Source organism: Hippoglossus stenolepis, chromosome 20 (genome assembly GCF_022539355.2).
Source record: "Hippoglossus stenolepis isolate QCI-W04-F060 chromosome 20, HSTE1.2, whole genome shotgun sequence".
In the NCBI taxonomy this organism is placed as follows: Eukaryota; Metazoa; Chordata; class Actinopteri; order Pleuronectiformes; family Pleuronectidae; genus Hippoglossus; species Hippoglossus stenolepis.
The window spans coordinates 9,907,489-9,921,489 of NC_061502.1; the positions used below are offsets into that span (position 1 = coordinate 9,907,489).

Consider the following 14,001-nt stretch of genomic DNA (forward strand, 5'->3'; position numbering starts at 1 on the left):
TTAAAAAGAGCTCAATAGAGAATAAAAGCTAATAAATCAGACAAGAACTAAAAGAGTAAAAGTAACAGTGCAGTGTAAAAAAAAAATCTGTAATTATTTGATTTGATAAAAGGCATGTCAATTAAAGTCTTTGGCATTGATTTAAAATAACTGTGATTTTCAGCAGACCTGCAGGGTCTGTGGGAGCTTGTTCCAGAAACTGAACACTGCTTCTCCAGGTAATTTAGTTTTGGACTCCGAAGATCAGAGATATGTTTTTGGCCCATCCAGTGCTTTATAAACCGACAACAGGATGTGGGAGTCAGGGAGCCAGTGCAAAGACCTCAGGACAGTGAGTGAGGATCAGCTGCAGCTCTCTGCTCCAACAGACATCTGTAAACTCACCATTACAACAGTCTGCTGAAGATAAATACGCTTTTTATACATCCTGCAGAGACACATGCGTCCTTTAATCAATTAATTTGCTCTTGTGATGGTAATAACGTGACTTTTGTAATTGTGTTAACGTGGGAGGGCGAACAAATGTTTAGCGTTACTATAACAACCGCGTCGACGAGCATTGTTGTCAGTAGCAACCACTGTAGCAGCGCGCGGACTGTGTTGTTAGCTGTCATGCTAGCTGGCAAGTAGGTAAAAACACCGCGGTGAAGTTGAGACTTGTATTTACTGACGCTGTAAAAAAAAAGGTTCACTGGAGAAACGATGGATTCCCAGTCGCTGTACTTTTCCCTGGAACTCGTCGCCGGAAGCGGCAACACTCTGAACGTCGAGCAAAGAGCCGCCCTGCAGACCTCCTTGGTGATTCTGCAGAAAAACTACAAGTTCCAGCGAGTCATGCTCTGGGGCAAAGTGCTGGGGTTGAAGGCGGATTATTTGATTGCTCAGGGGAGAGGAGAGGATGAGATGAAGGATAGGAAGAATCTGTATAGGTGGGAGAACCTCACCTGTGACTCAGTTTCATTCATCTGCTGTGTGTAGACAAAACCTGATTGTGTGTGTTATGGCTGTTTCCTCCAGCTTGAACTGTGTGGACTGGTTCCTGCTGCCCCCTGCCACAGGCCCTTTAATCGACCAAGTGTCCAGCGTTGCCAAGGGTCGCTTCACAGGAGACCCCTCACATGTGTACGAGCATCGGGACATCCGCAGGCGAGGAGGAGGAGATGAAGAAGAGGAGGTAGTGGTGAGTATTGATATAAAGTAATAACAAAGATGAATGTGGGACCTAAATTAAACATACAATAAAACTAGGATTGCACTCAGTAGAGCACATAGGTCCCCCGAGGCTCAGCAGTCCCCTGCAATTAAAACAAGCTAAGGCCCCATTACATTACACTTCTTAACTACACATTAGTGTGTTACCATACAGTGGCTGAAAAAACTACACCCTTTATGGAACCACATTTAACTTCAGATCTAGATTTGTATTGGATCAGCATGAAATGTCAGTCATAGATATCAACCCCCTAAATATGTTTTTCTTTTTCATAAAGATTCACACAAAATCTTCCGAGTAATCAACAAAAATGTGCAAGAAAGTGAAAAAAAGGTTTTCGGCATCTGCCCAATGATCCAAATCCACAGCAAAATGTAATGGTTCTTCCCACGAACGCATCACCACACCCTTCCACCAAGTTCCGTGGTAATACGTCCAGTAGTTGTTGTGTAATCCTGCTAACACAACAATAAACACAGATGGCAGAAGAAGAGCGTACAAAAGAGTCTTACTGGTGCACTTCTGTGATTCGTTCCTGTTGTTGATATCTGTACAGTCATGAAAGTCTGCTCTTGGTTGCAGACCAAAGTGAATGAGGAGAGCAGGCTGGCAGTGACAGTTCATCACATCGAAGAGGAAGTGTCTGTAGTACCACGAGGTGCATTCGTCAAGAGTCCGCACGGCCTTGTCCAGATCAACCGCAGCTTTGGCGGTAATACGATTTTACTGTTTCACTTCATGTGTGAGTCTAAGTCCCATTGTGGAGCATTAACATTTGCAGCTGCGTGTAAGTGGTTTCATCGAGCCTTGTTAAAATGTGGTATTTATGTCAATTGGACCAATACGTCAAATGGGTTAGGGTTATTGTTGGGTTTACATTGGGAAATGTTTCATAATGCCTTTTCAAATGTATTTGGTTAACTTACAGTTCTGTACCCTGTGTAACAGTGTATTTCTTATGTGCATTGTTCCCCAGGTCTGTCTCACTCTGAAGCAGGAAAGCTCGACAGTTTCCTGCACTTCAGCGAACCAAAGAATCTGAAGAAGAAAAGCATCCTAGAGATGAGTCAACTCAACCCAGCTATTGACTTCCTGGATGTGCTGAGTGATGACATTCCTAAAGGTGAAGCCACAGAGCTCAGTTTATCCAACACCAAAACATGCCGCCTAATGTTCCTTTATACACAACAACAAAATTCAATCCCTATAAACTTAAGAGGATAGTTTCACGTCAATGAGGCCTTTAGATCAGAATATGAATCAGTGTGGCGACTGAAAAGTCCAGAGGCGTTTCTTCAGAGAACAACTATCTCATTTTAACTGTAAAATGATAAATCCCCCTTGCCTCCAGATTTCCGGGAATGTGTTGTAAGAAAGGTTTCACCCAAAATTGGCTTCTGGGGGTTTGATGACTTAATTACTACCAAATGTGATTAGTAATATCTCAGCTCTTAGTCCTGGATTCAGGGCCCAAGTACTGCGAGAGAAGTGTGGTCCTGAGTGCCATAATAGTTCATTTATCAATTTGTTATTGTTCTTGTTTGGTTATGTGGTTTAAAGCATGATATAATGTTGACTCTTTCCGGTTTGTGTGTTCAAATGCCGGTGGGAGGCTCACACATTTGAGCTGTTGAACATTTTTCCACGTTGGAAAAATGTATGTTTCGGAGGAAAATGGTACTACTGTAAAAAGAATCATGTAAATTTACTCAAGCTGTTTCAGACATGACCTGCAGAGAAACTCCTGAGAATCGGGTCCAGACTTTTCACACTTTCTCTGCTCAGACCCAACAAATTCTCAGAAGGACTCAGGTGAGGGGGGGTGCAGCAGGCGGAGGCAAAAATGTATGTATTATTTCGGCTGCGGAAATCAGGAGTTTTTCTTTACAGCACTCCCGACACCGGCGTTGACTCTTATCCGCATAAAAACTCTCTTGACATCTTCATCTGTGTTCTACGTGCGTGGCTCTGCTTTGTAATCCTGAGAAATTTGTTCTGTTTTTAAATTTTTGCATCTGTTGCGTGTTTGAAGCACCATCAACCCCCTCATGCTGAATCCAGCGGGGGGATCTCCTGCTGTGCGCTCACATCGGCTCCTCTGGACTTTCTGCAGACTCTATACTCAGGGGTCAGGCAGAGAAAGTCTGCAGAAATTCCTTTATAGTTCAGTGCATGTCTGAAAGCAGCTTTTGTCTAGCAAGCCTGTTGGTTTCTTGGCTGGATGTGATGCAGATTAAGTGGCGTCCTGCATGTTCAAGTGTATGAGCGTCCAAGACTAAACGTGCAACAGATGTTTGATTTCACAGAGCTTCCTTGTGTGTATATGTTTGTGTGTGTTCTTTGAGTTGATACTGACATTAACAGTGTCATTGCTGCAGCAGACACTACACAGCTGTCTCAATGCCACACTCAGCCGTAAGAACAGCACTTCACATGAGTTCGCTGAACAGGAGAAACAGTTTTTCTCTATTTTTGAATGGGACTCTGGGGGAAATGCAGTATAATGCATTTCCACCAAAAGACAGATGTTTACTTCTAAGACCCCCGGGCTGTGCTCCACCTCTTTTCCACAACCAGTGTCCAGCTCTCGATTTACAGCTGTAGATTTCCCATCCTACCACACCCCTAAGTCATTTATATTTTAGTTGAATCATACTTTGTCCAAAACAAAACAAGGAGTGAAACTATTGTCTTATTTCTCAGAATCATCTCCCTTTATTGTAGTTCAAGTTCTCTATTCCTTGGGTCTTTGGTTTGTGGTCAGATTCAACTGTTGATATCAAAACAGAGCGTTGATTGGCTGCTCCTGGAATGTGAAGGGCACATCTGTCTTGGAGTGATTTCCAAAGAAAACTCCAGTCGTCTACTTTACAGTCAGAGAACATGACGTTGCAGCCTCTTGCATGTATCAACTGTTTACAAGCTTTCTGCCCTTGTCTGCAGGATCATGGAGTCTCCAGTTTGAATGTGGCAGCAAAGTGTGCGTGCTTCGAAGCCTGTTGTGGCTCGGCCTGACCTTCTACCACGTGCCAATGACGCCACAGCACGGATACATCTACATCGGTGATGGGGCCAAGAATTTGGACCTCGCCTTCATGCTGTAAAGAGACACTTATAGACCTATTTCAAGCTGCAGTTTTTTCATATATCTCTTCAAAACCAAAGTCTGCTCTATGCAGCATATTGCACGACTATTTATCTTCTCTTTTATGCACTTCGTGCCTACAAGCTTTCTCTTCTATTTAGTTCTCATGCATAAAGGCTATTCCTATACAGTAAACAAATGCTGAGGTAGAATAAACAGACATTTTATTTGCACATCTGTGTTCCCTTGAGTTTACACAGTCAACATACCACCTACTTTGAAAACGTAACACTGACCCAGTTGTTGTTCACATTAACTCGTCAGTGAGTTCATCTCAAGAAATGGATGAGTGTGATTTATTCAAAGTGTGATACAGTTTCCTAAACAAAAGGTGGATTAACAGATGGATGAAGTGTTTAGGCCTTTTCCCAGGGCACTATCACAAAAGTCAGACGTGGAAATCCACTGCATCCGTGCGTAATCGGCCCACCTACTCTTCCAACAGCTGCTGTACTGATTCATCAGGCCCTTTGTCCTTCAGTGTTTTATGTAAAGAGGCTTGACACCGTAACACACATTGTCCTTGAGTGCTGGGTGGCCAACAAGCATACGCTTCTTACACCACTTGAGTCCTTTTTTATAGATGGGTTTCACAGAGTTAATAGACCAGCGAGTCAAATATCTGTAGAAAAAAAAAATAGAGATGTAAAACATATATTTATTGATAGACATACATGCTGAGAGTTGGTAGATGATGGTGAAAACACAAACACAGACACAGATTCATGTATCACCTGTTAAGTTGTGGCTTGGGCCTCTTTGGGACATGGCCTTCAGGAAGTTTGGGTTTGTGGTCAGGTAGTAGACCTTGAACACAGGAAAGAAATAAGGAGTTGAAACATGTCAGCAACACTGTTATCAGAGAAAGCTCTTCAGTGAGCCGGTGGGAAAAAACTAAACGGCATAAAGATACAGTTTAGTTGGATTAAACTCACGCCACATATTTGCAGTGAACAAAGGAATTACTTATCCCTGTCAACAACTCTCCTGATAGGTGATAGTGTTAAAAAAAAAAAAGGGAACCAGCTTTGTGACAAGCAGATCAAATTCAGCTTACTTTACTCTGTAATAAATATATAACCAAAATGTTTTTTGTAAGAATGCAATCTCAATTTATAAGAAATTAATATATTGGGGATTAGGGTGAAACCTAACTCTATCCTGCTTTCTTGATCCAGTTTACCACAGCTGTTGTCATTCGAGTCAAAATCAACACTATCAACATTATCTTGACTACTTATATGTATTTGAAATTAGTTTCAATGTTGCAATGATACACAGACAGATTCAGTGTCAACTCAATTGTATGTGAAACCACACAGAGGGGTAGTCACTAACACAGACCTGCTCTGTGAGCCATCTGCACACAAATGGTAATCTTGCGATGCTCCTGTGGACAGAGACCAGTGATTCTCCTGGGCAACATCCCTCCATCTGACCTGATGAACTGACTAAGGAGCAAGACGTCCTGGGAGAGGAAAAGAATCAAATCAGGCACCTTAAACAGCTGATAACACTTTCAATAATATCTTATTTGGTCATTGGCTGCCCCTGAATGCATTTACCGTGTAGTTGTATTTGTTCTGAAGGTCCCATCTGTAGATAGGACACTTGGCTGTGGGGTTTGGAGGTTGTGGTCCTACTGGGACTTCGACGATTTGTCCCTCGATCTGAGAAAAGATGAGCATTATTATACCTTTGAAATAAAAAATTACAAGTCCAGTCACATTAAGGTTTTCTGATCCTAAGCCCCTCAACCAACTATATCGTATTATAACTGGTTGTTATAGAGGTGTGCTGATGGAGGTCATTGAAATGCGAACTTTTCTGAAATTTGTTTTTTTAATTGCCATGTCATGAAGCCTTCAAAAACACGAGGTGTATACAATAGATAGAATTGATAAAAAAGACTATATTTATCAACCAAAATACTACAGAATATAAAATTGTACGTTCACTATTATGTCAGTTTCACATCACAACACTCTTTTACTCACCATTGTTGTTTTACCCTCCTGCTTCTCTACCACTGCAACAAAACAGGATGTAAAACATTACACAGTATTCATAAACACAAATATTGCAGTTGCTATTTTTCAGTATTTGCCTCCTTATCTGGGCAAGACGTACAATCATTCAACCATTCACTTTTTGACAGCAAGTAAATATATTTCAATGTCAGTCTCGAACTCTTGTGACATATGTGTTTAAATAAAGTAAATCTCGACTCTTTGGGGGTCAAATTTGTAGCTTGTTAATATCTCCTGATAGGTTCAGTGATAGATAGATAGATAGATAAACTTTAATAATCTCTGGTGGGAATTCATTTGTCACAACAAACCCGAAAAATAAAAAAATCTATATTTAAAAGAAGCACACAAATAAGGAAAGTACAGTAATGCAAAAGTACACAGTTGGGTTCAAATGACAGTTAGCAGGCATATAACAGTTTAATAAAGGCCATTATAAAAGCAAAGTTTGATATGATTATGCAACCTTTACAGATATAAACCCATACATGGTATACTGTATAAACCACCAGGTTTAAGGTTATTTAAAGTCAAGAAAATGAGTGAATCTCTGGTAGGAAACACTTTATTGGGATCATAACACACGTGATGAAGAGATATGAGGAGAGAGTCAACGCAGGACTTCAGGTGTTTTGAAGGATTTGTGTTTCATCTTGTTTTGCATTCACAATAAGAGTTAAAATAATCAGTGGCTCCTCAGAGTTTGTGTGAAGGCTGCAGGGTTTTATGTGAGGGAACATCTGCGCCGAGCCGCCTGCTGTCAGTGCCTCCACATTAGCATGCTAGCTAACACACCGACAGGCTAAAGCCGTCACGTCTGTATGGAACACTCACCCTGGCGGATCCCTCTGCTCGGGACGGTCACAGCACAGAGCCGAGGGACATTTATCCCCTGAAACACACCCACGTTAGAGGTTGCAGTTCCTAATTTTAACCCCGCAAACGAGGTGTACACAGACCTCAGTGCACCACGGAGCGCCATGTTTAATTCTTGACCTTCGCCGTCGTCGCTTCCGGTATGAAAGCCTCGCGAGAGTGGAAACAGCGACCCCCTCGGCGAAGACTGCGCATAACAACCAAGGCAGGAATGCAACAACTCAGACTTTCACAAACTAAACAGAAAGTAAGAACAGAAATAAAGTTAAATTACTACCACGTTCATTTATGAAGTTAAGAAATGTTGTATGAACTGGCTTAGTGAAATAGGTCACTTTCAAAGTCCAGATACATATATTAATGGTACAGTTTTATGAATCTTTATCTAAAGCGTTGCCCATTTTAGCTAAGACGTAACTGTAATTTAATCCTCGTTCAACCACAAAAGCACTGCAACTCAGGATCAAACAAAAGTAAACATAGGGGGAAACAACAATGTACAAGACGTTGATGTTGAAAAGACATTAAAGACAAGGGAACACTTGAGCAAAAAAGATGAAAACTGGCGTCTTGATGAAACTACATGAGCCAAGAAAAAGATAAAGAAGACATTTTCAAGTATTTCTCTGCAAATAACGTGCCAGTGTGCATGAAAATGAATGCTGCAGTCCACACAATAAACTGCAAGATATATCTGTGGATCCCTGAGATTACTAAGAGAGGCTTTCATCCTTGTTTAAATGAGTTCATAACAAAGACAGGGGCCACTGTTCATACCTCCAGTCATACCAGGCTCATCAGATGAAAAGTAGGAGAGGCACCTCGAGGAGCGGTGTAGGAACACGCCAAGCTTTTGTTGCAGGAAGCAAAAGGTTCAGGTGGATTCGACGCACAGATCGGAGAGAGGCCCGCGAAGATAAAGTGCTAGTGCTTGATAGTGTTATCGCACATTTAGAGAACACTATGCCATTGTCTACCTGCTATGTTTTTGTTTGCTGTTGTTCAGGATTTACTTCATCATCCACTTGAATAAGGGAGTCATTAAGAAAGCAAAGGGAGACTGCAACAATAGTACAACAGAAGTGCTTTGGTAAATGCAGGAATAAATACATTCATGTAATTTATAGCAAATTACAGCAGCATGATACACTGAAGATAGACATAACAACACATTGTGTGTTTTGCAGGATCTCCTACAATTGCATAAATGTAGGTCTCAATTTTCTAAACAAAATAACAACAATAGGAAACTCAGTCTTGAGTTTAGATCTTTTTTTTGCTCATTTTTGGGTTCCTCCTATCATAACTATTACAATAACACAACAAATAATGAATTCATGGTTGAAGCTATACCTAGTGATGGGGGTATTTTTTTTAATTAAAAGCACCCTGTGGAGGTTTTGACCATCAGGGCCTTGGACCAATGTTTGTTTTTTTGTGTGTGTGTGAGGCCCTTTTTTGTTTGTATCATACCCAGGCAAGAGGATTTACATAATCACACAATCAACTTGTGCAATCAGATATTTAATGTTATTCCACTGATTGACAGTTGGTGGTGGTAACATTCAACAAACAAAGATACGGAAGAAGAAGAATGCAAACAGGTAAACATGGATTCAAACAAAAACAAAGGTTTCAAAATAAACAAAAATCAGCCATGGCAATATTTTATGCTGCACGTTTGTTGGACCTCAAGGAGACACACCACCGAGTCAGAGTATGTCTGAAACTTAACTTGTGTTTGTTTAGTTGTACCAGAAAACTCCACCGTGCGACTTAATCTGTTGGTTCAGCATAGTTCATTGTGAGTGGAGCATGGTAATTACATGTAGGGCATGTCAGGATATTCACCATCACGGTTCCTTGGGTTCACGGCCAAAAATGCGAGCGATTTCTCAAATGCCATCTTAAGTGTGGAACCTAAAAGAGCTGCACACTGGGATGCAAATAGCCTCTTCTGTGTCCATCTTGTCTACAGAGCTGAGAGGAGATAGAGATTACCGTCGCCCTGCCGCCACAAAGCACACATTGTCTCAGTGATTAGGTTCCTTCGTCAAGGACACTTAGGCAGTCACATTCCTCAAGAGAAGCCCCAAAAAATGGCATTTAAAGTGTCTGGCCACCTCCTCATAGGCTTTGATATTCAAATGAAACATGGGCCTGTACAAACAGACGCCTCAGCTGAAGAAGGCAGGGGGAGAGTAAATCAGATAGGATTTCCCTGAGATGAAAAGAGCTCGTCTGACATTTTCACAGCGAGCACTGGGGGACACTGAGGCAATGTTGGTTTGATGTCATGGTGGGAAGTTATTGCTGTGTGGAAAAGGTTAGCATTTTCACCCCTGCCTCCCTGGATAAACGCTAAAACGCAGCATGGAACAAGCAGATGAGCTGAGACCAGAGAGAGGAAGAGCGGGCACAGTCTCATAACACAAAAACAAATCCAACCCACCCTTCTGCGTTCCTTTTTTATTGTCACACTGGTCAGTTTGTTTGGCCTTTAATGTTTTTGGTGTAGACTGAAGGGCCCCTGGGGATGCTGCAGAGGACTCTGCACAAAAAGAGCTGCAAGAGGGTCTTAATAGCAAAACCATGGGATCTGCAAAGTTGAATTAAAGGCCACATGCATAGTAGAAAAATTTCATTTGAAAACAGCATTTTTTTTGATTAAAACAGTCTCTGTCCACACAAGTATTTTTGTTCCATATCAGTTTGAATCTCATCCTAGCACGTCTGAAAATGCATATATTGTGACCACTGATGTTCATGCACATGCCGGTGTTCACAGGAAGGCACACACGTCCCGTTGCACAGAGAAATTGTCACAGATTGCTCTCCTACACGTGTAAGCAGTTGTGTCATAGTAAAAAGCAGAATTCAACTGCACGACAGCTGTTAGCAAAGACAACAGGGTCAGCAACAGTTGTAAGTGATTATCCATGTTGTGTTCTACACTGGTAGCTGCAGCTGATGCCTTTCGTATTCTTCTGGAACAGGGTCATGTTTTAGGAGCCCAACAAATCCGCGAAGGCTACATCTTGACCTGAAAAGACCAAATCAGTAAGTTGTTGTGAATGTCTGAGTCATTTCCAAACTTCTCTGCTTCTGCGAATCGAGACTAAAACATTTCCCCAGAGTTTTCAAACTAAAATGGAGCCAGCAGCATTTCCAAACGTCTCTGTTTAAGCGGGACTAAAACTCTGGAGCAGTGTTGACACCAGGCGTAACGGTAGCACATGCAATGGATTGCAACTGTTGTGGCATAGCTCTGTAATGTGTCCTCACATGTAGGACTTCTCCCAATGAGCACCAAAGGTTTTTGACAGAATATCTCATTCCCATGCAAGTGGAATGTGTGGATTTGCTGCCCGAAATTGATGGGCACAGTCTGGTATGCAATTAAGGCATAACTGTCACTAAGAGGCTTTCCTGGGTGATTAACTTGTAAGGGCTGTTGCATCCAAGGAAGTCAACTGAACACAATTAGCCTATTTCCAAGGAATGAGTTTGGTTAAAGGCCCCCGCTGCTCGTAAGATGAGGTGGGAAGAAAGAGGTTCTCTGAAGCAGACAACTGGAAATCAAGACGCAGCTTTCATCGACCAGGGAGTGGACCTCAGTGTCCTGAGTGACATTCAATGTGCATTCATCGCTCCTCTTCTTCTTTTTTCCCCCTTTTGAAGCAGGGTAAAGCTTTCCTGCAAGTGACATGAATCTTTATCCATCCAAGTATCCGCTGGCCCCCCCGCGTCTTCTGTTTCTCACCCCCCTCACTCACTACCCTTCCCGTACTTATTTGGGCGTACGTGCTAAATGGCACTGGCCTCTCCAACAAATTCACTGCTCTTTGAAGAGGCTCTTATCCCCATTTTTCCTCCGCTTGGCCCTCAGAGAGTGGCAGCTTCTATCCTCCTTCTCACACGTACCCACACACACACACACACTCAGTCTGTCTGTGAGCACACACACACACTCAATAAAAAACGCAAGCCTCTTCAGATGTTTGAAAACAGTTTGTCCTCTCCTCTTGCAATTTTCTTCCTGCTGGGGATGTAGTTTTTGTTTTAGTTTGAAACTGGTTCCGCACCTCCCGAGGTCCAGTGTCCTTTGGCTGGGTTTTGTTTGTCTGACCTTTTAAAGATTCATCCCTCCGTCGACTAGCAACAAGGAAGTCAATTAAAGTCAGAGTCTGATCAGAAAAGACAGAAGAGACAACTAATTTGTTTTCTTCCGGATCACTGTCACAGATCAGGAATTCTCCCTCTGCATGTGTTTTAAATTAAAGAATCGTGTTCCACCTGTAGGAACAACAGCCAGAAATATAACCAGCGATTAATATAAGCTCGGAGCGCTGTTTTAATGTGATGCAGGGATGTCTCATGCTGTGCAGATTCCTGCAGCACTGGCCAGATTAGTTTCCCACCATGGCTGCCCCTGCTCTTAACTTCCTCCTTGTGCATGTTGCTATGATGCCTGCAGCAGCATTCTCACATACACCAGATGGTTTCCAGCCAGCTGCGGTCCTCTTTACTAAAAGGCCATCTGCAAGTGGTCATGTGACTTATGAGGTGACTATTGAAGGAGCTGCAACTTCTTTTTCTTCATTAACTGAAATAAGTAATCGTTCACCCTCTTTGATGTATTGATTATTTTTACTCTTTAAGTTGTATTGATTGATATTTTGGTCACATGGAAATTGGAAAGAGAAGATTGACATATTATAGTCCTCACAAATCAAACAGGAGATATCTGTCTCTTTGGTGGGTACAAACAAAAAAAACGTTTGATTGTTTGATTAAATGCATAATTTATTGACTTAATAGCAGCTTAAGATCAGTGATATGTTAAATCTGTGGTAAAGGTCTGCTCTGGTATGACCGTTAGGGTTAGGGTTAGGGTTACTCTCAAAAGTGATGACAACTTTCTCTTCTGCATTTGAAACCATTTTTATTCATGAGATACGTCACCATTGTGCTTGTAAAACTGTTGGACAAACTAACAGTTCTTGGCTGATGTTGACCATAGATACTTCAGACAAGGTGTCACTTCATATTAGGGTTATTTTCGTCCGTTGACCTACATGCAAAATGAGTTGTTGACAGTTCCTCCTCACGTCTCATAAGGTCCAGTTCCAGAACAAAATGATTAAGGGTGCATCGGAAATTAGTGGGGGTGCACTTGTGCAGAGACCTAAAACTTAATCTTCCAAAAACTGATTATTGCCCAGGTTATATATGCCTACAGTTGGGTCAGAACATTACAATTCACACAACTGTATGTCCGTCCGTGTTAAGAGCAGAGATATATCTTTGCGTCTTTGTGTCTCTTGTAACTGTCAATCAAAGCCCAAGCCGTTTATAGCATAACAAGGTATGACATTTACATGATTATACATGCAATAATATGATATTGTTTGTTTCTGCTGTGTTGCGCCCCAACACATCAATCTTGGAAAGGCAGCTGGTTTATCATCATAGATTCAATACGTCTGCAAGAGCTGACAAATATGAGCAATTCTTTTCAAGCTGTGATGTATTTTCAAGAAACATCTCTCCTTCCACAACACCATTGATTTCATGTGCTCCAGTTCGCCAGTTGCTGTAGACCAAAATTTCACCTGGTAAATAAATATAAGAATGTTACACAATGAACTACAAAACAAATGCCTCATGCCACCAACAAGTTGGGTTTATTTAGACACCTGCAAGGTCAACTGGCATGGGTTGAAGCTGTGGGCCAAGGGGTGCTGATGAGTCAGGAGTCAGCTGGTTACCAGCCAGTTGGCACTAAACTTGAGATGGCTTGGCTGAAGTCTTTAAAACAACTTTGGTAACGTCTCGTTGTCCTCAGCTGCTGAGGCTTTGTTGTTGCTGGTGTTTGACTTTGGCCTCCCCAACTCCCCCCAAAACAGACATCCATGTAATCATATTGGACGATTAGCAAACAACTGAAGATTTAAACCCAGCTCCATACATCAACACCACGCAGACGATCTGCACAGTCCTGATAGATGTTTTTAAGGGTTCATTGCTTAATAATGTGACCATCTTCAAGAGTTCCAACTTACCACAACAAAAAAAAAATCTGACATATTTATCATTCGAATTTCAACTGAGGGTGCACAATATTATACATAGGGTACTGTTGCTTCCCTGTAGAATCATGCCATTGTTCAATGTTTATTCTACCACTGCAACACAATTATCGTTATCTTAATGTTAGCTTCAAACACTGCAATTCTTTCCCTCTTTGATTCATATTAGAATTTCGTTTGAAACGATGTAACTCTACATAGTAGCGTCATATATATACATCCATCCCTGAACTGCTTGCCTTGCAGCCAAACAAGTCAATGTATCACAATGGTAATGTGAGCTATTTTATGAATTGGACTCTACAATATTCAATATAATGGATATCAGCTGTCATTCTGACTACATAATCTAACAGGTAATAATAATGTGTTGCAAATGGTAGTTAAACTTTTGTCCCAAGTGCCAGTTCTGGCCTCGCTATCTTAGCTAACTCAGCGTACAGAACACAGATAATTCCCCTGACTTGTCCTCCAATACTCCACGCTCAGCAGTTGCATTATGAGGTGGTATCAGAGCAAAGCCTCACCCTGCAAGTTGATCTTATGGGTTCCTTGGATTTGTGACTGACTAAATCCCCTGCTGTCTGAATCCATTTTTTAGACTGTCACTGGTACACTGCAGTTCTAAGGTGGAATTACTTTACA

The 14,001-nt window shown here is 41.7% G+C and overlaps 2 protein-coding genes across 2 annotated transcripts; one reads left to right on the top strand and one right to left on the bottom strand.

Moving 5' to 3' along the window:
- The first annotated feature begins 319 nt into the window (after positions 1-319).
- rsph9 (radial spoke head component 9) lies at positions 320-6,080 on the top strand. Its single transcript, XM_035144585.2, has 5 exons — positions 320-929; positions 1,018-1,180; positions 1,796-1,925; positions 2,190-2,336; positions 4,157-6,080. The coding sequence occupies exons 1-5, from the start codon at positions 703-705 to the stop codon at positions 4,315-4,317; spliced, it is 828 nt and encodes a 275-aa protein (XP_035000476.2). The 5' UTR covers positions 320-702; the 3' UTR covers positions 4,318-6,080.
- Positions 4,506-7,412, bottom strand: mrps18a (mitochondrial ribosomal protein S18A). The gene is made up of 6 exons (XM_035144586.2): positions 7,223-7,412; positions 6,356-6,387; positions 5,924-6,028; positions 5,703-5,826; positions 5,093-5,165; positions 4,506-4,980 (listed from the first exon to the last, which is right to left on the bottom strand). Exons 1-6 carry the CDS (start codon positions 7,368-7,370, stop codon positions 4,836-4,838), a joined length of 627 nt encoding a protein of 208 aa, XP_035000477.2. The 5' UTR covers positions 7,371-7,412; the 3' UTR covers positions 4,506-4,835.
- Between the last annotated feature and the right edge of the window lie 6,589 nt (positions 7,413-14,001).

Coding starts and splice junctions, on each gene's coding strand:
- rsph9 (XM_035144585.2), top strand. CDS start 703: ATGGATTCCCAGTCGCTGTACTTTTCCCTGGAACTCGTCGCCGGAAGC. Junction 930..1,017: donor GATAGGAAGAATCTGTATAG/GTGGGAGAACCT, acceptor TGTTTCCTCCAG/CTTGAACTGTGTGGACTGGT. Junction 2,337..4,156: donor GAGTGATGACATTCCTAAAG/GTGAAGCCACAG, acceptor CCTTGTCTGCAG/GATCATGGAGTCTCCAGTTT.
- mrps18a (XM_035144586.2), bottom strand. CDS start 7,370: ATGGCGCTCCGTGGTGCACTGAGGTCTGTGTACACCTCGTTTGCGGGG. Junction 5,827..5,923: donor AGAACAAATACAACTACACG/GTAAATGCATTC, acceptor TTCCTCTCCCAG/GACGTCTTGCTCCTTAGTCA. Junction 5,166..5,702: donor GCAGATGGCTCACAGAGCAG/GTCTGTGTTAGT, acceptor CCTGTGTTCAAG/GTCTACTACCTGACCACAAA.